Below are 22996 nucleotides of genomic sequence, written 5' to 3' on the forward strand. Positions count from 1 at the left end.
GCCATTCATTTCAAAAAGTCTTTTCATATGTATTAGGGACAGTTTCGCTTTCACTTGCAGGTGCAACTTCTGTAACGAACCCCATAAATCCAAAGTCATCGTTTTCAAACATTAAATATATTTTTCATTTACCTTATAGCCTTCCAAGATCTCTTGCAACGTACATAAAATTTGGAATATTTTCTGAACCATTTTTTACAAGAAAAAGGCACAAAAATTTAAGCCGTCGAGTTGGGAATTCTATCAATATGATTTTTGAATAAAATTTGGAGATTTTAAATGTCTAAATCGAGCTCTTTAAAAGGTTTGTATTGATAAATCATGCAACTTACTCTTTATATACATAATTTTTTTGCTTTACTTTTTCACTCTTCTTCTAATGTTTCAAGAAAAAGCACAATTGTAGCCACTTCGGCCTTGGTCTATATCAAGAAAAAGCACAATTGTTCAAGCCCCCACAAAACCATTGTGGAGGCTAAATATTCTTAATATCTATAAATCATTCTCCCTTGCGAAATGTGAGTGGAGTATGGACATCTCTTATCTGTGAGAGATTATTTGTCTTGGCATGTACTTTATAGAATTTAATATAATATCAGTGTAATATATCTGTTATAATAGCAGTTGTTGTAAATATCTGTGTAATGCAGTAATTTGATGTGTAATCAGTATTAGAAAAAAAAACACAATTGTCAATCAGTATTCAAAAAAAAAAGCACAATTGTCAATTTAACTTTTGGTATTTATAAATAATTTTACAGTTAATATATATATATATATATATAGAGAGAGAGAGTGAGAGAGAGAGAGGAAAGGATCAGAACAATGATCTATATCACGTGATCATGGTGAAATGAAAATGGTACTGAGGGAGGATTCAGCAAAAATGGTAGCAAATGAAATCACATATCATCAAATATAATCTAAACCAAAACTCAATGGTGCATACACCCATAATTTGACTTTTCTTTTTTTATTAAAGGAACTCTTGCAATATTAAAACTTCTGTTTTCTTTACACAACTTAACTATATCATAATAAGTTTGAGGACAAGGGCAATAATGATTCAGATTTTGGTTGTTCCTTTGTATCGATGTAATTCAAGATCGATGGTGTGGGTGACTGAGACTGACTGTGGACCCTCCTCTGTCTCCTACTGGAGCTGAGCTAGCTTCACTGCGCAGGGTAAGTTGGTAACCACAGTTTCATTTATATATTTTTTTAATCTGTTTTTTTTTTCCCCCAACCATGATGTATTGAATTCGTATTGATTTATGCATATAAATATAGCTGTTTCATAATTCTTCCGTCAAAGTGTCATATGGAAATTATCTGCGGCTTAGCTAGCTTCATATCAAGAGTTTTTTCTTTCGAATTATGTTGATTTTTTTCCCCCAATCAAGAGTTGAGAGAGAGCTTATTTTTTACTTAGTTTAATTTTCATTATAGCTAGTAATGGCTGGTATGCTACCTGGAGTTGAATGTGCAAGAAGAAGAAGGATTCATCAAAGTGGAGGAGGGTGCAGCTCAGCCTCAGATGGCTTGGCGCCAACGTGGTCTTCTATGTCTATGTCTATGAGCAGAAGGTCCTCTTTTTGTTTATACACAAGCAGCCACGAGTCTCATCACACTTCTTCTATCTCTTCTCTGGTATTTTATTTCATATATATGCCTCTTAGTTATTAATTCTTGCTCTAAAATATCTATTCATTTTAATTAATTCTAGCTATAAAATATCTATACATTTTTTATTTCTTTTTTTTGTTTATTTATTTTAAATCGATGATTTTGATTTGTCAAATTATTACCAGAGAAGCATAATCAACCAAGCGTGTGAAGATGAGCAGCTTGCAGGAGTAGCTAGAGAAGCTAAAGAAAGGTTAGATGAGAGACTCGGAACTCAAAGGAAATCCTCAGATAGCAATAGCAGGTAAAATACTTCCAGATGCCCAGAAGCCCTCTCTCTCTCTACCCTTTCTTTAAAAAAAAAAAAAAAATTAATATATGGACCTTGTTTATTTGGATATATATTTATGTGAATATATTCAGGCAAAATGGCAAAGAGAGCTCAGTATTGATGAATATTAATAAGTCTACGGTGTTACATACACAAGTGTTTGGATCAAAGAAGAGTGGTTCAAAAAGGTTTAGTTGGTCCAAGTTGAGCTGGAAAGCTTGTGAGCAAGAAGAGTGTGCAATTTGCCTCGAGAGATTCAAGGTTGGTGACACCTTGGTGCACTTGCCTTGTGCTCATAGGTTTCATGCAAGGTGCTTGTTGCCATGGCTTGCCACCAATGCTCATAATTGCCCCTGTTGCAGAATGCAAATCCTGGACCCTGCAGCTTCATCAGCAGATTAATTCATTATCATCATCTGCGCAATATGCATCTATGATTAATTCTTGTTTGTCTATATATATATATGAATATGCAAGACTACTTTTGTTTAATTAGCTAACAATCCCGTGTTATTTTTGTTTTTGTTTTTAATTTTTTCAACGTATTATCTTTATCTCACTGATAACCCGATTAAGGCTTCTTGGGTTGGCGGCACTACCACCCATTCTAAAATAAATATCAGACACCTGGGACCTGGCTATAATTAACTCTGTATCATTCACTCCATGACTTGAAAAGTACTTGTAGTTTGTATAAGAAAGTAAGCGATCCATATAGCACTGGAGATCATTATCTTTTCATTGTTTTGCGGCCCACCTTGAATTGAATTTTCATCAAATAATGCTCCACACCTGTCTTCAAGTGGGCCAATCAATATCTCAAATCCAAAGGTGGGAAATTTATATTTGTTCCTTCCGATCAATTTGATGATACATCGTGACCCACAACAGATTCCTTTTCAAGATTAAAAAAAATAAAAAAAAATCAAAAGATTAGCTAGAAACTTTTTAACGGTTGTCACATAAAATATAAATGTATGGTTTGTATCACATAAAAAAATGTAAAAGGCATAAATAATGTTGCTTTTTAGTAGAGGTGGAATATCATTTTCCCCCACTAATATGAATCACTTACAATCGTATAGTGTTCTTGATCTTTACATTCAATTATTGAGCTAAATGCACGTCACAATTTTCTTTTTAGATTTTTTTAAGATGTCGTGAGAAAATTTTATTTTCCCAATTAATTTAAAATGGCTAACAATGTTAGTATATCTATCTCCGTGCAATTTGATCTGGTTGGTTGGTTTCATGGCTTGGTTCTTCCGGGCGCATTATCACGGACAGGCTGTCCACCGTAAAACGACACCGTGTCACTCCACAAATAATTAAGAGTACATCTTTTCCCCCCCACAACGGCTAGTTTCAAGTGACCGTTAAGTTTTTTCCCAAGATTCAAACTCTTATGAACCGTCTCCTTCAGACTCTTACTTACACGACAACACAAATCAAACAGACAATCTTTTTGAGAGGAAAAAAAAAAGAAAAAAAAAAGAAACTCAAATCCGAAAGCGCTGGCAACTCACAGCAACAGTCTTCTATCTTACCCAGATAGCAAAATCTCTCAAAATCAACAAAAAGTCACCAAAACAAGGAAAAAATCTAAGAAAATGGTGTATACATACACACCCACATACTATACTTCGCTTCATGATTCAATCACCTCTCTTTGCAAGACTATTCTTCCATTTTCATTAAAGAAAAAGCGGTTGGCGGCGGCAGAGCACAGGCTGGCCAAGTTACAGTCTGATAATCTCAAGTGGCAGCAGGATTCATTCCACCAAATCTTGAACTTGATGGGTCTGCACAAAGAAGGGATTCTAGATGAACCTCAGCTTTCTGCTTTTAGATCCAATTTGCTCGACACCCTCATTGCTTCTCCGGCTGAACATGAGCAGCCAGTTATATTGAGAGATAAATTGGTGTTCTTGCAGGTATTAATTCATTTGATTCAATTTTCTAGTCCTTAATTATTAAGCTTCATTCAACTGTAAGTTATCTAGTGGAGGTTAGCTTTTCTTTCGCAAGTTCTTTTTATTATTTATCGTTATCGGGGGTTGTGGATTTGGCAGGAGCTGCTTTATGCAAAATGCATATCAGAAGATGAGTACCATTCATCAAAGAGGCCATTGTTGCAGCGATTGGCTGTTCAAGGAGCCGAGATTGAGGCTAGGGATGTGATTGTGGCGATTCCGGAAGATACCAAAGAGAATGCAGAAGAAGAATGGTCGGTCATTGACTTGAAGGATGAGAAATTGCAGGTTAACAACAACAAAGAGAACGTTCATTCAAGGAACAAGTTAAAGAACAACAAGTCTGCAATGAAGCAAATTAAAGAAGCAGCTTCAGTTTTTAGCTTTGCTTCATCTCACAAGAAACACAGAGAAGAGAAGAGCATTTTTACTATTGATCAATCACAATTCTCCGTTTGTAATACGAATGATATCATGTGTTCCAGGGAAAACCCTTTTTGGAACAGTCATTTGAAGGAAAATGAAAGTGAGACAAGATCAATTCTCATGCAAGAAAGCTTAACAAATGAAGCCTCCGTCAAGGGAAGTGGTGGTGTTGGTAAAGCTAAGAGAAAACCATTTAGGACTTTATTCCATAGCGAGGGACATCATGGTGGTGAAAATGGTCCAGATTTGGAAGAGAAAGGATCGAAATCAGCAAAGAAGCAATGGGGTTTTGAGGGTTTTAAGAAATGGAAGAGAAATGATTCCGAGGATGAGACTGCTCCTCTACCTATCAATGAAAGGTCAGATAGTGAAGTTTATTCGGGATCATGCAATCTTGTTTCAAGCCCTGTTGGAGAGGGACCAAATACTAGAGAGATCAAGAAGAAGTTGCATTCAAATGGCTCTCCGTCAGATTTTTTCATTGACAAGGTGTAATGAGCTTTGAGTTTTAATCTTGTGCTTCAGACAAATAGTGTTAATTTTCATCTCATGATGTTGTCTACATAAATTTTGCATTTACAGGTTTTAGGAGACAACATAAAGAAGGAGTTGTCGCGAATTCAGTCAGAACTCTGTACTACAAACCCCAATCTGAAATTTTCGTAAGCTTTTTCAACCGTGTTTTGAGTATTTATGGGGCACTTGTTTTTTGTTTTACGTCCTTATGTATGATGCGGGTTCCAACAGGAATGATCAAATCGAAGCAATTTCCACCACGCTTCCTGTAGATAAGGCTGACCTGGAAAAGTTTTTCCCAAAGTGAGTCCTTTACATTGTTTTCTTATGGTTAATATAAATATAGGCACTAATAACTGTGCAAAAGCCACTACCTAATCAGACCTAACTTCAGGAAAAATGAATAAGTATGGTGTTAGTGCAATCCTAATGAGACCTAATTTTAGTTGGGGGAGGGAAAAAAGAAAAAGGGCAGTCAAAAGTATAATTGAATGGACAAGTCATTTCTTTCCTAGCTGATCTCATTTCTCAACTGTGTTTTCTTGTGGAATGTTCAAGGTCATGGGCTGATCGTTATGGAGATGTTGTGTTGGATGTGGTGAAAAAAGAGTTCAAGGATCACGTAGGAGACATGGAGAGTATGCGAAATGCAGCGAGGGAGAAGAAGCACAGCAACTCAATGCGATGGACAACTTTTGATGACGACGATGATGAAAATGGTCACCCAAATCTCTTTGCTCGTAAGGATCGTTCATTTCCACTCAAGCAACAAAAATTTTCTGGGCATGAAGATTGTACTAGTGGTAGCTCTAAGAACGTTGGAAATAATCCCCTCTTCAATGATTACAACGGAGAAAATGGAAACAACCTGAAACCTGCAGCCGCCTATCTCGAACATCAGAATCCATTCTGGAGCCCGACTGGCTCTCCTTTGCCGAAATAGTAGACTGTAGAGAGATTTGTACTTCTCGTCTTAGTTTTTTGCTTTGCTTCTTTGTAGATTATAAACAATTTTAGAAGAATACTGTTCTTCAAGCCTTTTATTTCGCGTAATTTGGTATTGTAAAAGAAAGTTACTATTGTATACTTTGGGTATTCAAGCCTGCTTTTGGTTGTTAATCTAATTTCTCTCCTTTGGGGCCTTTCAAATATTGGCAATAATTTTCTAAGTGGGGTATTTTTCAAACATGATAAATTACCACAGGATAGTACAAAGATGCCAGCAAATGCCATTTCCTGAACTCACCTATGGATAAACTTCCACATAGCTACTACCTTTCCGAAAATAAAAATAAAAAACATCATGTGGCAAAGATTCTACAATACATGGAGCCTTAATATCGCAATATTAAAATTCATGCACAGGTTTATAGTAAATATTGGTACACAACATTTATGTAGCAAAAATCTGTTACTATTTACATCATTATGCACAATTGTTTCAAACAGATGGAATTTCCGAGTTGGATGATTCAGTGGCACCCTGACGAACATCTCTCCGACATAGTGGACACACCCTGTAAGCAGCAAGTGCAATGGAACAGTAAAGAAAACCATTAATATTTAAAAAAAAAAAAAAGGACCAATCAATGGTAAATCTTATTCAGGAAGGGAAAGAATATGGAATATATGAAAATAAGTAGAACATGGTAAGGAAATTACCCATGAATCTCTTTTAGCCATTTATCAACACAAGACATGTGATACTCATGGTGGCAAGGAAGAAGCCGTATTCTGTCCCCTTCCTCATACTCGGCCAAGCAGATGTAACACCTAGCAAACAACAAACAATTGTAAGGAATCAGTTATAGTCATAAACATTCAAAGATTATAATCACTCTGCAACTTAAACCATCGATCCACACACACAATACCACATCAGAGTAGAGGATTGATTCATAAAGAAACTTACTGATCAGGTTCAACCCCACCCTCAGCTTTATCCCCCTTTTTGTGACTCTTGATAGGGAATGAGTCAACAACTGATTCCGGTGCTGGAAGTGAGACCATGGATAAGGAAAGTGACACAGGCTGGCGATGAATTTCATCCAAGACCTGCAAATTTCATGTTAAAACAAAGGTACTCAATCCACTGGTGAAGCAATATGGTCATCTTTGAATTCTAATGCATGAGTAACTATAAACCATATAGAATTTTACTGGTCAATGATAACAAGGATATGCAAAAATCCACTCATCTCACAGGAGTATACTGCTTTTCTCATGAGGCATATTTGGAAGGAAACAAAAATTTTCTGAGAATTAAATCTAATTGAAAAGAAACCAATCATGGCGCTAAAATTGCAGTTTCAAATATGGTATTAGATTAATAAATACAGAAGATAAGACATTTCATAGCTACACAAAGAAATAATTAAGGAACAGCTTTTAAACCAAAGCATGGTAGAAGCATAGTTTCCTCTGTTCTCTCATTAATCGTAACAGACACAAACCTTGGACTGAAATCAAAATTCTCCTTAACAAGTCAACAAATGATGAAAATGCAGATTATGCAATATATTGACCCATGAATAGATGAAAAAACATGATTTTGTGACATAGGTAAAGAACACGCAAGTCATTTAAGGAAGACTACCTCAAACAGAGCTTCAGCAAGCATGACAATTCGTGATATTGCACGGGTACCAGAATCCTCACTCATCACGAATGACTCACATGAGCATGTACCATCAGGATGGAGTCCAGATGGACAGAATGTAGTTCGCCGGCTATTCTCATCAAGGCCAGCTCGAAGTCTTTCCCAAATCTGAGAAACCTCACATAAAGCAGTACATTAAAATTACCAAAGAGGCTGAAAGAAAAATTGTTGCGATTTCCATTCTCCCATTATTAACTTAAAAAAGTCAACAGACTAAGTTCGGAGAAGAAACTATATCAACGGTGAAAAGCTGACCCTTAGTTATTTGACACTATGGGAATGGAAAACTGATCATCAATCATTATGCGTAGTTTCCATCAACCCACTAACAACTGAAATGAGAATATAGCTCGTACTGAAATGAGCCAAAAATGGTACTAACCTATGATCACAATGAAAATCCTTAACAATATGGCCGATTGACAAATTTATAATTATTATGAAAGAGGGGGGGGGGGGGGGGGGGGGAGAAGTACAGCTGCAACATACAATGCAGACTGCAAGTCAGTGCATAATCTTTGTGTAAAAGATGCATTTTAAACCTTACCTCAGATCTTGAATGCCTTCTTCGCTCATTCAAGCTATGAACTCTCCTGCCCAAGTAACCTGAATCACCTCCTACACCATCATCGAAGTAGTCACCACTGAAATCAAGGAGCCATCTGTCATGGGATCCTAGATCCCCAGTATCGTCAGTGGAGAAAACAATGGTTGGAGAATCAGTTAGCCTTCTAGAACTACGTCTTGAAAAGGCATCCCGAAACATTCTCCTGCTATTCCTTCTGGCCTCACGGTTATCTGTATCAGCATTTCCACGAGACAGAATGTTGGAGGAGATACTAACCACATCAACATGTAGCACATTTCCATCAACTCGGTCTTGGTCCCTATTAGACAAGAGAAATCCTAAACCTCCAGGCAACGCCCCTCTAATAGATTCCTCTCCGAGTGAGTGAAAAGCTACCGGTATATCAGAGGCAAGAGAAACAGGATCAGAATGAGAATTATGCACAGGTATCACTTCACTCTCATGAGTCTCTACAGACACCTCAGCAGAAGCAGAATCTTCAAGGCTTTGAGAATACGAACAGCTTGGTTCAGGACCAATCTGAGATACACCTTCCGCTGGATTTTCAATACCATTGACTGCATTCTTGTTAGCCGAATCATTTACAGAGACAGATTCTGAAGATTCTTGGTCTTTAAAAGAAGTACTAGCTGTAGTACCACTTCTATCCCTATAATATTCATTGGGACTAGAATCATCACTTACCAGACAAGGAGGAACTAACTCCTTGCTATCAGCCAATCCTTTCCCATGATTATCAGGCCCACCATTTCTCCTACCATCTTCAGCATAAGTACCATCACTAACTGCAGTACTGCTTCCAGATGAGGCTCCAGTTACAGAATCAAACTGTGTTCCTGTACTAGATACCAAAGAAGATACTGGGGGGTTTTGGGCTGCATTGATGAGAGGATGACGGCATTCTGAAGAGCTCACCTCGTTTTTATCTGAATACTCTTCCATCTACAAATGAAAAAAAAAACTTCAATATATCAACCCTCTGCCACATGATGCTAGAATTACCAAGTGAGAAAGTCAAGTGGGTGATAATCTGTGATGCATCATAACTTTCATCCTCTATATAACCAACTTCAGCAATAAAACTGAACGAGTCATATAAACACTAAATGTGACAAATGCCAACAAGATCAGCTAAACCCATCTAACGCTAAGCACCAAGCAGCACCACAAGGTGCAAATAGATCAAATCACTAGTGCAGGAGCACTCATAAACCATAAAGAAACTTGATAAGTCAAGGAAAAATAAATGATAATTGGCATACAGGAGCTTTTCTAAAATAAGTAACCCCAAGAGTTACCCATAATCCCTCAATGCCACAGTGATTCCCAACATTTATAGTCAGAAAGAAACCCATTCTTTATCAGGGTTCTGCCAGAACCTCCTTTCATCAATTTAAAAATAATGTTGATTAACAAAACTAATTCCAAGCTGAAGAAAATATGATCCACCATCAAGCCATGTAATCATCCAATCCTACTAAATTAGAATCTCTGTTCACTACAATGAAGATATGATACCTGAACAGTTCATTTCACAAGACTAACCTGGGACCCACATTCACAACTGGTTCAAATTCTTCGCAGTTTCTTCAATAATTATGCTAATGATATTTCTACGAGCACAAACAAATAAGACTACCCACGCACAACCCTAGAAAATAAAATTCTATAACAAAGTAAACTCATAGAAGAAAGAAAAAAAAGAAATCAACCGAGACGTGCAGGAGGTCCGCATATCAGGAATGGTTTCAGGGAAAGTCAAGCGCTTGCGGCCAAGCAGAACCGGAGATTACAGTACAGACGGGTCTTTGGAAGGAAATTCTAATCAGCAACATACAACTTTAGGCAAAGTCAAAGACATTGGGGAAGAATTTAGGGAAGAAAATGCAAAATTTCGGGAAAATACAGAAATGGGTGGATTAGATTAATCCGATCTTCGAGCACCGATAAATTACGAAACAGAAAAAAATTAAAATCAAAATAAAATAAAAAGTTGAAAAATTTAGGGTGAATTGACCGGAACTGATGACGAAGACGACGGTGGTAAAATACCTCAACGGCAGCGGTTCGAGATGAGGAGCACCCACAGAACAGAGACGGCAGTAGTTTCGATCGGCGATTGACACGGGTACGACTTTGACCCGACCCGAGTCTACTGCTGCCTGAACCCATTTGAGAATTGTAGAGTGTAGAGAGAGAAAGTATCTTTTTTTTTTGGTTTTCGAAGTGTTTTGTGAGTTATGAGGTTTGAAAAATGTTATCAATTACTTTGTTGAGTTTTGTAGGTGCATTTTGTTTTCGTTTCCTTCGTTTTTGTCTTTTTTTGAGTTGAGGGTACATTTTAATTTAACATTAGGTGTGCCTGTGTGTGTTTCCCACATATTCATTTTACATACATACATACATACATACATACATACAAGTATTTCAATATTTATAATCGTATGACTGTTATCCTTCCTTCCTATATTTATTGAATACACACACATATATATATATATGAAACCAATAAAACCTTTATTTTTTTATTGGGTTCTATTGTGTTTTCAAGTTACTTTTTAATGGATATAATGTATGTATGTATGTACGTGTATATGTATTTATGAAGAATGAGAGGGTAGGAGGCTAGTTGCGTGTCCCTTGTTTAAGTAAAGACTTTTTGGTTTGGTGAGGTGTTGATCTAGCAATTTCCATTGTTATTGTCAAACACACGAGTGTGCAATTTAAGCAAATTCTACATATTTTTTTTTCTTTTCAAAATAACAAATAGATTAAGTTTGTTGAGCCGAGAAAAATGATCTTATTATAAAATATTTTGGTTTGGTTGTCTAAATTTAAAGCTGATGATCAAAATATGATATAATTATCAGCCCCTCTTGGCTTGCACTTTTTCCCTAATCCTCCTGTGAGTATCTATCCTATTATTTTGAAAGATTTGTTTGGGGTTACCCAACCCCGCTTTGTTCCTGTCTAACTCGTTTTAACGAGTCCCATCGCATCAAAAAAAAAATGATATAATTATTTTGGTAAATATGTTTGGAATTTTCTTGTTTTGGAAGTGATTTTTGCAGTAAAAGAAGCTTAAAATGTGCCCAAAATAAGAAAAACATAACATATTCAACGAGTGAAATAAGTTGCCTTAAGAAAATTAAGAAAATACTAAAAAACAAAAAAAAAAAGAAAAGTGAAAATGAGTTGCAAAGTAAATTATAAAAACACCTGAAGACCGAATGACGTATGGCTCAAGTGGGTTCACCAGTCAATTCCGTTCCTACCCCCTCGTTGCTTGCCTCCCAAATTAGCCTTGGAAATTGACCAAGAAGACGGTCAATGTCGTGATAATGGGCTCATTCATGCCCAATGCCCCGAAAAAGATGGTTTCTCGGCCTTCATATATTTACGGAGAGTGATGCTATTCAAACCCGGCCCGTTTCTAAATACACCTAATAAAAATTTCAAAATGATTTTAAGTTAGGCGGGTTTTTTTGAACCCATCAAAATATTTATTAATGAATTTACTATTATGGACAAAATTATGCAATTAAATAAAATAATGTACTCTATATGCCCATCTCTTTTTTACTTTATCATCCATCTTCATCTCTTAAACCCTAGAATTATATGGACTTAATTTTTATTTTTATTTTTACGAATGTCTATTAAACTATACAATTAAATGAAATAAATCTAATTCTTGGATTGAGATTTCTAAGTTGTAGTAACCTCCTATCTTTGATTTTCTAGTTGGCAAAGATCAACTTTTAAGGGTAAAGGGATTCAAGTTATGTGGCTAATTGCAAAACAATGGCTTCAAGTCTTTTAACAGCTAAAAATGGATTTCGATCTCATATAATTAACCTAAGTTATAGTTTTAAACGATGACTTCAATTCTCATTTTAATTTTGCTATTTGGTTAGAAATAACTCTAAAAATGAGGGCTAGAGACAGAAACATAGAGAGAGAGAGAGAGAGAAAGTTATTTTTCATAACTTTTATTTGATTTGTTTAAATTGATTCAATCCCAATACGATTTCATTAATTAGTAATAAACTACACATATTTGTTTAGCAGAAAAGTTCCAAAAATTAAAATTTGTTTGATTGGTTTAGATTAAATTTTATTTTCATATTTTTATTAAGCTAAATTGAAAGATGCAACCAATTGATATCTCTAGGTTAATGATGTTTACCGGGTTTATTTAGTAATCTCATTAGGATAGAATTTGGTTGTTAAGGATATATTTGTATTTATGTGGATATGTAGAGTAAAATTTTAATTTATAAATTTCAATAATGGGCTTCAATAGTAAATGTATTTAAAAAGTATTTAGTAGGTTCAAATAACCCTACTTTTTTAATTTTTTAGCATTACACATACTCCATCTAATTCCAAAATTTGATGTTTTTGAATGTCCAATGATCCTCTATCCATTGTGTAATCCTTGGCAGAGAAATTATTGCAAAATAAAATTAAGTTCTTGTTTAATTTGATCTTTACAGAAGTAAGCGCGCAGAAGATCTCTAGTGTAATATACGTATTCATAATGGATATTATACTCTTAAATGTGTTTTGGACACCCAAATTTTCATTAAAAAATTATAAAAAGGTCTCTAGTGTAATTTACTGAAATGGACAATTGAATTTAAGTCAATTGAAAACCCTGACACCGTTTAGGAACACAATAAATCTTTTTTTTTTCTGAAAACATTCAAACAATTATCTGACCATAAGCACAAAAACTTTCCTCAAATTCAAATCTATATCATAAATCATTGGGAAAAAAAAAAGACAAATACATGCGGTTTAACAAGTATTCAACAGGCTAACAATAGCCAAGTATGATAAACATTTGAAAAAGAAACTTATATATGCAGAGAAAACAAGCATCATGTTGAAAAAGGAGAGAGAAAGAAATATTCAGTTATCAAAAAATTTTGTTAAAAAATTACATCTAAAAAGGTATTAGAAAATTTAAATATTGATTCAGTCCAAAAAATAACTATCTATAAAAAAAATTTCTTTTAAAAAATATTTTTTTAAGAGTTGATATCTATTATGTTTTATTTGAATAAGAGTTTTCTTTTAAGAAGATTTTTTAATAGTTAGCTGCTTTATATTAATAGTAATAAGATTACTATACGGTTTTTATTTTCATGTTAAAGATAATAATTCTACTATACGAACCATTTTAAACAAAGAAGTAGATGATGTTGACATTGAATAATTTCTTGTTACTGAGAAACAATACCCAACTATAGCTTTTTTCACATTACAAAAAGACAAAGATGAGATCTAAGTTGGAATTAATTTAAAAAAGAAGCAAACATTGCTGAGAACATATTTTTCACATGTCATGTAGATATATCATATGGATTTTGTTTTATTCTAGCACAAGTCATATAGATATATGGGTGTCGCAATAGTTGTTGAGTAGGTTTTGTGCCCAAATTCTCTAGAAGAAACCCATGTATTGATCCAACAGGACTAGGGTCTCACATCACGTCTACCCTGTCCAGAAATATTAGAGTGACCAGCAGACGACTCCTCGAGAATGAGTTTCCACGAGGAGTTGCTTTTGGCTTACGGGAGCACATTCCTTCTCATAGATGCTTGGTTAGAATGAATTTTCACCCCAAACAACTAGTATTTTTGAAATTTATGGAATTATTAATTTATCACTTTGTCAAAAAAAAATCATAATTTAATCCAAATTATTAATTTATTGAGATTTTATTGTCATGTTTACATTTCTTTCTATAAAAATAGTTCCCTTCTCATGACTGCATTACCCATTATTCTATATATGCCACATGCTGCTTTTTTCACCGTGTGACCTGGCTGCTTTTCAGTATATTGGACCACATTCTACACCCTTAAATTCCCACATGTTCACCAATGGGCCTTTGGTCCAGTGGGAGAGCCTTTGCACTTAGAATAATGAGTGCAAGGGTTCGAGCCTCCATAAAAGTATTTATGAGGCTTATTTACAATCCTTCCTCAATTATCACATAATTGAGTGGAGCCAGTCTATTCCTCACGAAATGTGAGTAGAGTGGACAGCCCTCGAATATTTGAGAGGGTTTGAAGAATTTGGGCAGCGCTTCAGAGGAGTGCATGCCACGATGAAGGTCCCAATTGTAGAATCTGTGTGTAAATATTAATTGTAATACCTACAGTCCTGTATAAATAGTATTCAAAAAAAAAAAATTCCCACATGTTCCTATCCTTTCATTCTTGGTTCATTTTTTTCTTTCATTAACGTTGTAGTTTTGGTAATTCAATCACTTCTTATATGCCGCTAAAATCACCTACATTTTATGCCAATTGCAACAACCAAATTCCCACATCTTCCTATCCTCACCAACTACTTGCTTCAACAACTACTTTTTCATCTAACTAATTTATTGTTATATTCAACAACATTTTCTTATTCCCTTAAAACAAAATAATTGCAACACTAATAGTTCACATCTAATGACCTGTATTCCCAGTTTGCTTCACGTGGCACGTGGCTACTTCGCACCTGCACGATATTACTCTTTCTCATTTAATGGCAACTTCACTACAAGGTGAATAAAGGTCGTATGGTGCCCACGGGGCAAGATAGAGCCAGAAGTTAATCCAATAAAGTTATGACTTTTTCAAATTTCTATTATCTTTGAGATTTTGATGAGAAAATAAGATTGAAGTGAAATGAATATTTGAACAGGTGTATAAAATAAATAAAATAGTTAATGAATTAGATTGATTCATGATTATTTGGGTATTTAAAAGAGTGTCAAATAAATATCTATTTTTAAAAGCGTAGTACTATTTGAACCCACTAATTTCTTCTTTACACTATCTTTTTAATTAATATTTTTATTATTAAAATAGTTTTTTTTTATTAAAATTACTTAATTAACACTTTCTTCTCTTTTCATTTTTAGTTCCTCAATTCTCATCAATTCCTTTATATATTTTCTTTCAACCTTAAATATTTGGTTTTGTTCTAGGCTATGTCATAAACTAAGTGGAGCAAAACCCATCAACAAAATTTTTATTAGCAACTTAATGAAAATATAAAAAAAAATTAATTTTTACCAATCACAAAAGTTAGTGAATACCAGGAAAAAAAATTCTTATATTTAGAAAGTATAAAATAAAGATTATGATACCGTAAGAAAGGCAAAAAATGAATGTAAGAAAGAAAGTGAAATTAATATTTAGTTTGCAAAATGTGAGGGTAGGGAAAGATATTAGTGAAGGATAATTTCGAGATTTTAAATTTAAAATTCTTAATGATGAATTTATTTTTTAAAATGGTTGTAGAGATAAATTTAATTAGTTTAAATAGCTCCACCCTTTTTAAAATTTATTAAATGAGTATTTAAAATAATAGAGTTCAAAATATATTTTAGAGTATAAATAATCTATCTATTCATACTACTTATGTTGATTAATTACATTATCGATTTCATCAACTATTGTATGAATACCATGTTATGTTGATTGATACTTAATGCTGAAAACTCCTTTTTTTGTTCCCCCTTCTTTTCATTCATACCTTCTATTTTATATCAATATCTTTTCGGATAATAGTTAATCACATGTCGTGATTTATGCATGCATGTCACTTATCGATGGAAGAGTCTTTTGATTATATCAAATTGGCCAATATTCAATTACTAATGTATACGTAAATCATAAGCAATATTTCAGGCCATGTATATGATTGATAGCTTAGGCTTAATGCAACAAATTCACTTGAAATTTTTAAGCTTATTTTATCTACTTAGGCTCCATTTAGTATATGTTTTCAAATAAAGCCCATTTAATTAGTGCTTTTGTTAGTAGAAGTTTTACTAAAAATTTTTAGTTTTTTAGCTATCAATGATAGCTTTGATTAAAAATTATAAAATTATTTTAGTAGGCAAGTTTTTAAAATTGTGTTCTCAAAGAAATGATATAAGATTGTCACATAAAAAAGATGTTTTTAGCATTCTAATATTAAAAAAATTTCAACTTCTACTTATAAAAACTTAAATTTGAGCATTTGTTAGTAGAGGCAAAATAACTTATTTATTTTACAAAAGCTCTACTCAAAATACCTCCAAACAATAATAAAAATTTTGAAAGGAGCTTATAACTATTAGATAAATCATACCAAATGGGCACCTAATGAATAAATCATGTCAAACATTGCAAACAAAAATTTTAGAACATCTAGCATTAGATATAATGTTTACTCTTTTTAATCGTTATTGCAGACTTAATAAATTAATAATTTGATTGGATAAATAATCAATTCTTTAAAAATATAGATGAAAATAAAAAATTTAAACCTGAAATATTTACATATTTTTTTCTAATTATACAATGAAAACAATGATCAAGTTGAAATGTTACATTTGTTTTCAAGAAAGCAATAAATTCTCAAATTACAAAATGGATTTCAAATTTAATAGCAATTACTTTTTGAAGCATTAAAAATATGGAAGCTCGCGGCTTTGTAATTAGATAATTTTGTAGATATTTTCTATAAAATTATGAGTTAATTTATAATTATCGTAAAATGTGAATTTTTATATTTCATATTAAAAATATTTTCTTTTTCCAATTAAGAAAAAGTTAAAAAATAAAGGGAAATGATTAATCGTATACCTTATAGTTGCTCCGTTATCAATAATACTACAACACTTTGAGGGTGTATCAATCATCCATCATAAATTGATAAAATTTATCCACTAACCACCAAACCGTTAGATGTTGTTTGAAAATTAACGAAATTATAGTGAATTGACGATTTTACCTTGAAACTTAAATTAAAGTAAAGGAAAATTATCACTTGTATACTTTTAAATTATTTTATTATTATTTGTATACCCTTAAATTATCACTTGTATCATATGAAAATATCAAATTACTCCTCTAGCGTCATCTTATTTAAACAGTAAGTAACGGTTTAGTGGACTGCATATATATTTTGTCAACTTTACAATGGACGATTGATATACCTTCAAAGTGTTATAATATTTTTTATAATAAAATAATTATAGGATATATAAATGATAATTTAAAAAAAAAAAAACTTTTTGCTGTGAGTACAACCGACCAAGGATGGAAGTACATAATCGGGTCAGATTCGGCTCGGTTCTGTGTTAGCCAGAGACCTATTTTGCGGATTCCGGAGATCCGCACGGGATTTACCCGAATCCGGATTTTCCCATCGAAGGAAATTTAGGCCAAATTAAACAGTAGAGAACTCTCTCGGCTCTTTCTCCCGCTCTCAATTCTCAATACCCTAAACCCTAAACCCTTATTAGCAACTTCTTCTACTTCCCAGCTGATAAGGAACCTGTAATTTGAAGGTAGTTTCTCTTCTTCAGCTTCTTTTTTCCTTTTCAAATGTAATTAATACAATTACAAGTGTTTGATGGACGTTGTGTTACTTATTTTTTTGTAAATCACTTAATTTTGCTATTTAATACTTGATACCCGCACCCAGTTCCTAGATTTACTTTTTAAGGCTCCCCATTTCTGATTGTTATCCATATGAAAGTATTTACTTTTACTAAACTGTTGTTTTCCTCGATTGCGTTGCTTTCTAATTGTTTGTCTTTACCGTGTTAGATTTTAAAAATAATATGGATGACAGTTTGTATGACGAGTTTGGGAACTATATTGGTCCTGAAATTGAGTCGGATCGAGAGAGTGAGGCAGACGATGATGAGGATGAAGACCTTCCAGACAAGGCAGACGAAGACGGGCATGCCTCTGATCGTGAGGTTGCAGCTACTGCTTCCAATGGGTGGATTACTGCTTCTAATGATGTTGATATGGATAACCAGATTGTCCTTGCTGAGGATAAGAAGTATTATCCGACTGCAGAAGAGGTTTATGGTGAGGATGTGGAGACTTTGGTTATGGACGAGGACGAACAACCTCTTGAGCAACCTATAATTAAACCTGTTAAGAATATCAAGTTTGAGGTTGGGGTCAAAGATTCTTCCACCTACGTGTCGACCCAGTTTCTTGTTGGTCTCATGTCAAACCCTACTTTGGTGCGGAATGTTGCTCTTGTGGGGCACTTGCATCATGGGAAGACTGTTTTCATGGATATGTTGATTGAGCAGACACACCATATGTCTACTTTTGATCCTAATAGTGAGAAGCACACGAGGTACACGGATACAAGGATTGATGAACAAGAGAGAAGGATATCGATCAAGGCTGTTCCCATGTCTCTTGTTCTGGAAGACAGCAACTCAAAATCTTACCTGTGTAACATCATGGACTCTCCCGGTCACGTTAATTTCTCTGATGAAATGACTGCTGCTCTCAGGCTTGCTGATGGTGCCGTTTTGATTGTTGATGCTGCTGAAGGAGTGATGGTAAATTCTGCATTCGTTGTACTCTTTAAATATTCATCTCTCTGATAATCTAATTATGCCCACAGATTGGCTGGAACCTATTTTTCCCCTGATTGTAAAAATCCTATGTATGCCTTTGGTTTTCATGAGCAACGTAAGTTGGACTGAAGTGTGAAGTTTGAAATCACCGAGGTTGCTTGTATCTCTCTTTGGGCATCTAGAAAGTCGTAATCTCTATTAGGTTCAACCATGTCCATTTCTGGTGACCTATGCTTTGCCTTTAGATTCTGTTGTTTAAGTCGATTTTGTTGCTGTTTTCTCTTATCTCTAATGGAGTGTATTTGAACATCTTGGTGAACCATATTATTTTTGTGGGCTACTTGGTCTGAAAGTTATGGTACTCTATGAATCACAGGTGAATACAGAGAGGGCTATACGTCATGCTATCCAGGAGCGCCTACCTATTGTAGTTGTAGTTAATAAGGTAAATATCCATTTTCTCATGCTCAAATCTCGTGCTTGTATTTCATTATGAACTGGTGCTCCAATGTTGTATTTACACCTCCTGATTTTTTTTTTCTTTTTAATCTCTTTAAAGGTTGACAGGCTAATAACAGAACTTAAACTCCCGCCCAAAGATGCTTACCACAAACTGAGGCATACAATTGAAGTAATCAATAACCACATTTCTGCTGCTTCTACCACGGCTGGAAATGTTCAAGTTATAGATCCAGCTGCTGGGAATGTTTGTTTTGCTAGTGCCAGTGCGGGATGGTCATTCACATTACATTCATTTGCGAAGTTATATGTCAAACTCCATGGGGTCCCATTTGACGCTGAGAAGTTTGCTTCTCGTCTTTGGGGAGACATGTATTTTCATCCTGATACCAGGGTATTCAAGAAGAAACCCCCTGCTAGTGGAGGGGAAAGATCATTTGTCCAATTTGTGCTTGAACCCCTCTACAAAATATATAGCCAAGTGATTGGAGAACACAAGAAGAGTGTGGAGGCAACACTTGCTGAACTTGGTGTCACTCTTAGCAATGCGACTTACAGATTGAATGTCAGGCCTCTGCTAAGGCTGGCCTGTAGCTCAGTTTTTGGTTCAGCCTCAGGCTTTACTGATATGCTGGTTAAGTTTATTCCTTCTGCCAAGGATGCTGCAGCTAGAAAAGTAGATCATATATACACAGGACCTAAGAACTCTACGATTTACAAGGCGATGGTAGATTGTGATCTTTCTGGCCCCCTTATGGTCAATGTGACCAAGCTGTATCCCAAGTCTGATTGCAGTGTCTTTGATGCTTTTGGTAGAGTTTATAGTGGTATTATTCAGACAGGACAGAGTGTACGTGTATTGGGAGAAGGCTATTCCCCAGAGGATGAGGAAGACATGACTGTTAAAGAAGTAACAAAATTATGGATTTATCAAGCTCGAGATAGGATACCCATAAGCAGTGCTCCTCCTGGTTCTTGGGTTCTTATTGAAGGTGTGGATGCATCAATTATGAAATCCGCTACTCTCTGTAACCTAGAGTATGATGAAGATGTTTACATCTTCCGGCCTCTTCAATTCAATACCCTTCCAGTGGTGAAAACAGCTACTGAGCCTCTAAACCCCAGTGAGTTGCCTAAAATGGTGGAGGGTCTTAGGAAAATTAGCAAAAGCTATCCTCTAGCCATCACTAAAGTTGAGGAGTCTGGAGAGCATACTATATTGGGTACTGGAGAGTTGTATTTGGATTCAATTATGAAAGATCTGAGAGAGCTCTATTCTGAAGTTGAAGTCAAGGTACTTATTTTCTTAAACCTTTTTTGTTGTTGGAATCATTCAAAGATCCCTATGGTCTTCTTCTGTTGGATACTTTTGTCATAGTGTGTGTACTTTGCTTAAATTGTAGGTGGCAGATCCTGTTGTCTCATTCTGTGAAACAGTGGTGGAGTCTTCATCGATGAAGTGTTTTGCTGAAACTCCCAACAAGAAAAATAAAATAACCATGGTAGGGAAGCCATCTAATTTTTGTTTGATCCTGGTGCTCTTGGGACTTGCAAATGATTAAGTTTTTGTAAGAAGGCCTATTAAATGCCTGTTCATTTGGCAGATTGCAGAACCATTGGAGAGAGGACTTGCCGAGGATATTGAGAACGGCGTTGTAAGTATTGATTGGAGTCGGAAGACACTTGGTGATTTCTTTAAAACAAAATATGACTGGGATTTACTTGCAGCACGATCTATATGGGCATTTGGACCTGATAAGCAGGTAAGATATACTTTCAAGGGTCGTAATATGTTATTTTTTCCAAATTAATCTTGGCAAGATATCTTTATTTCCTATTCTGTTGAGAGCCTAACTTTATGCATTGAATGTATTTTGCTCCCAAAGGGACCTAATATTTTATTAGATGACACACTCCCAACGGAAGTTGACAAGAGCTTGCTGAATGCTGTTAAGGATTCCATTGTTCAAGGGTAAATTGAATAATATCTTCTTTTGTTTGTTTTCTTTTCTTTTTTCCTACTATTGTTGATTTTTTTTGGCTCATCGTGAATGGTTTATCATCTTTTGAACAGATTTCAGTGGGGTGCTCGAGAAGGACCCCTCTGTGATGAACCTATCAGAAATGTCAAGTTTAAAATAGTCGATGCAAGGATTGCACCTGAACCGCTGCATCGAGGATCTGGTCAGATCATTCCCACAGCTCGACGTGTGGCTTATTCAGCTTTTCTTATGGCTACCCCTCGGCTTATGGAACCGGTGTATTATGTTGAGGTAAATACATGCTCTTTCTGTCATGTTAAAAATGAGACTGTGTACCGAATAACTTAAGTGGAAGTGAATGGTACGAGTGTGTGTAACCTGAGGAGAGTTCTCTGATTATCTATTTTACATGATAAGTCTTTTTGACTTCATTTTGTGTGTGCGATTTCTATTGCCATTGCTCTGATTTTGCCATCATCGTTGCTGCTGTTTTTTCAGATACAAACTCCAATTGATTGTGTCTCTGCAATCTACACGGTGTTATCTAGAAGGCGTGGACATGTTACTGCCGATGTTCCTCAACCAGGAACTCCAGCTTATATTGTTAAGGTTCGGTTAGGAAAACTTTTTATAGTATAGTCTCTTAGATGAGTGTTACAGATAGACTTATTGCTAGCTTGGTCTATTTGGCTGGCAGCAAATACCTTCTGCTTACTTCACACCAATGCTGCCTATTCTATGCTTGTTATAATCCTTGTTTCTTTCATTCTTTCTGACTGCAGGCATTTCTACCAGTGATTGAGAGTTTTGGTTTTGAGACGGACTTGAGGTACCATACTCAAGGGCAAGCATTTTCCCTTTCAGTCTTTGATCATTGGGCTATAGTTCCTGGAGATCCCCTTGACAAGAGCATAGTTCTGCGGCCGCTTGAACCTGCACCAATCCAGCACCTTGCTCGTGAATTTATGGTCAAGACAAGGCGTAGAAAGGTACAGCTCAAACTCCAATCTCTCTTATCCCCCTTTTTTTCTGCATCCGCTCTGTAAGGGTCTAGGAAGAAAATGGATGGAGAATGCATTGTCCTTTTATACATTCATGTAGTTTTGAGACCATTGATTAGGTGTAACTGGCAAATATATATTGGATGGAAAATTTGGTGTTTTTTCAAGAGAAAGAGAGGGGGGGGGGGGGGGGGGTTGGTGTTGTTGGGTGTGCTATTTTAGAATTTTCTCTAATCTGCCAATGGATTTGCTGCATCCAGCACATAACTTTAGAAAATCATAAGGGTGGATGCCATGGATACATTCAAGATTGTTCTTGAGAATAGGGAGTGAAAAAAAAGCAGCAGCTCGGAAAATAATTTTGCTTAAAAATTGAGATATGATCCTGAATTGAAGAACTAATGATTTGGATTTTGTCTAATCTGCCAATCGATTTGCTGCTTCCAGCACATGAATTTTAGAAAATCATAAAGGTGGATGCCATAAATACATTCAAGATTGTCCTCGAGGATAGGGAGTGAAACAAATCAGCAGCTCAGACTCAGAGAAGAATTTTGTTTAAAAATGAGAAATTGATCCTGAATTGAAGAACTAATCATTTGGATTTTGCCCTGGATTTGGCAGGGTATGAGTGAAGATGTGAGCATCAACAAGTTCTTTGATGAGGCCATGGTGGTGGAACTTGCTCAGCAGGCAGCTGATCTTCATCAGCAGATGATTTGATGAGCTCATACTTAGGCGCCTCCTTCAATTTTATCAAGTTCTTTTTCTCCTAAGAGCCCAGATGTATAAGTGGTACTGATAATGGTTTATCTGTTGTCAAGCTACTTGGTTATAAACATGGTTAACAACACCCCCGAGCAGACCTCAGTTTCCAGAAGTCCTGTGGCTGATTGTATCATTGATCTTCATGAGTAAATTGGAAATTTTTTTCTTATGATTTCAATTCTATGCGAGTGACGGCTGTATCAACGGCATGTTTTGTACTTGTGTTCCCAATTTTTGAGTCTGGTTAGCTAGATTATATTTTTGGGATGCCCGTT

The 22996-nt window shown here is 35.2% G+C and overlaps 4 protein-coding genes across 5 annotated transcripts; 3 read left to right on the plus strand and 1 right to left on the minus strand.

The window, feature by feature from the left end:
• The first annotated feature begins 1027 nt into the window (after positions 1-1027).
• On the plus strand, positions 1028-2460 carry LOC102616965 (probable E3 ubiquitin-protein ligase RHY1A). The gene is made up of 4 exons (XM_006473879.4): positions 1028-1185; positions 1450-1650; positions 1812-1930; positions 2050-2460. Exons 2-4 carry the CDS (start codon positions 1456-1458, stop codon positions 2357-2359), a joined length of 624 nt encoding a protein of 207 aa, XP_006473942.2. The 5' UTR covers positions 1028-1185; positions 1450-1455; the 3' UTR covers positions 2360-2460.
• Positions 2461-2999: 539 nt separating this feature from the next.
• Positions 3000-6041, plus strand: LOC102616671 (uncharacterized). Its single transcript, XM_006473878.4, has 5 exons — positions 3000-3891; positions 4030-4845; positions 4939-5018; positions 5104-5175; positions 5431-6041. Exons 1-5 carry the CDS (start codon positions 3568-3570, stop codon positions 5813-5815), a joined length of 1677 nt encoding a protein of 558 aa, XP_006473941.2. The 5' UTR covers positions 3000-3567; the 3' UTR covers positions 5816-6041.
• A 146-nt stretch (positions 6042-6187) lies between these two features.
• LOC102616381 (uncharacterized) lies at positions 6188-10386 on the minus strand. The gene is made up of 6 exons (XM_006473877.4): positions 10173-10386; positions 8079-9062; positions 7469-7639; positions 6785-6927; positions 6535-6645; positions 6188-6389 (listed from the first exon to the last, which is right to left on the minus strand). Exons 1-6 carry the CDS (start codon positions 10290-10292, stop codon positions 6314-6316), a joined length of 1605 nt encoding a protein of 534 aa, XP_006473940.2. The 5' UTR covers positions 10293-10386; the 3' UTR covers positions 6188-6313.
• A 6834-nt stretch (positions 10387-17220) lies between these two features.
• On the plus strand, positions 17221-22939 carry LOC102615488 (110 kDa U5 small nuclear ribonucleoprotein component CLO). Of its 2 annotated transcripts, none has more exons than XM_052433158.1 (11): positions 17221-17470; positions 17733-18493; positions 18888-18956; positions 19071-20264; positions 20374-20472; positions 20575-20733; positions 20857-20942; positions 21045-21243; positions 21451-21561; positions 21735-21941; positions 22401-22547. In XM_052433158.1, the coding sequence occupies exons 2-11, from the start codon at positions 17747-17749 to the stop codon at positions 22422-22424; spliced, it is 2895 nt and encodes a 964-aa protein (XP_052289118.1). In that variant the 5' UTR covers positions 17221-17470; positions 17733-17746; the 3' UTR covers positions 22425-22547. The 2 variants fall into 2 exon arrangements, with proteins under 2 accessions (XP_052289118.1, XP_006473937.2); XM_006473874.3 differs by lacking the exon at positions 22401-22547 and adding an exon at positions 22578-22939 and having other exon boundaries at positions 17223-17470.
• Positions 22940-22996: the final 57 nt, after the last annotated feature.

This window comes from Citrus sinensis, chromosome 9 (genome assembly GCF_022201045.2).
Source record: "Citrus sinensis cultivar Valencia sweet orange chromosome 9, DVS_A1.0, whole genome shotgun sequence".
NCBI lineage: Eukaryota > Viridiplantae > Streptophyta > Magnoliopsida > Sapindales > Rutaceae > Citrus > Citrus sinensis.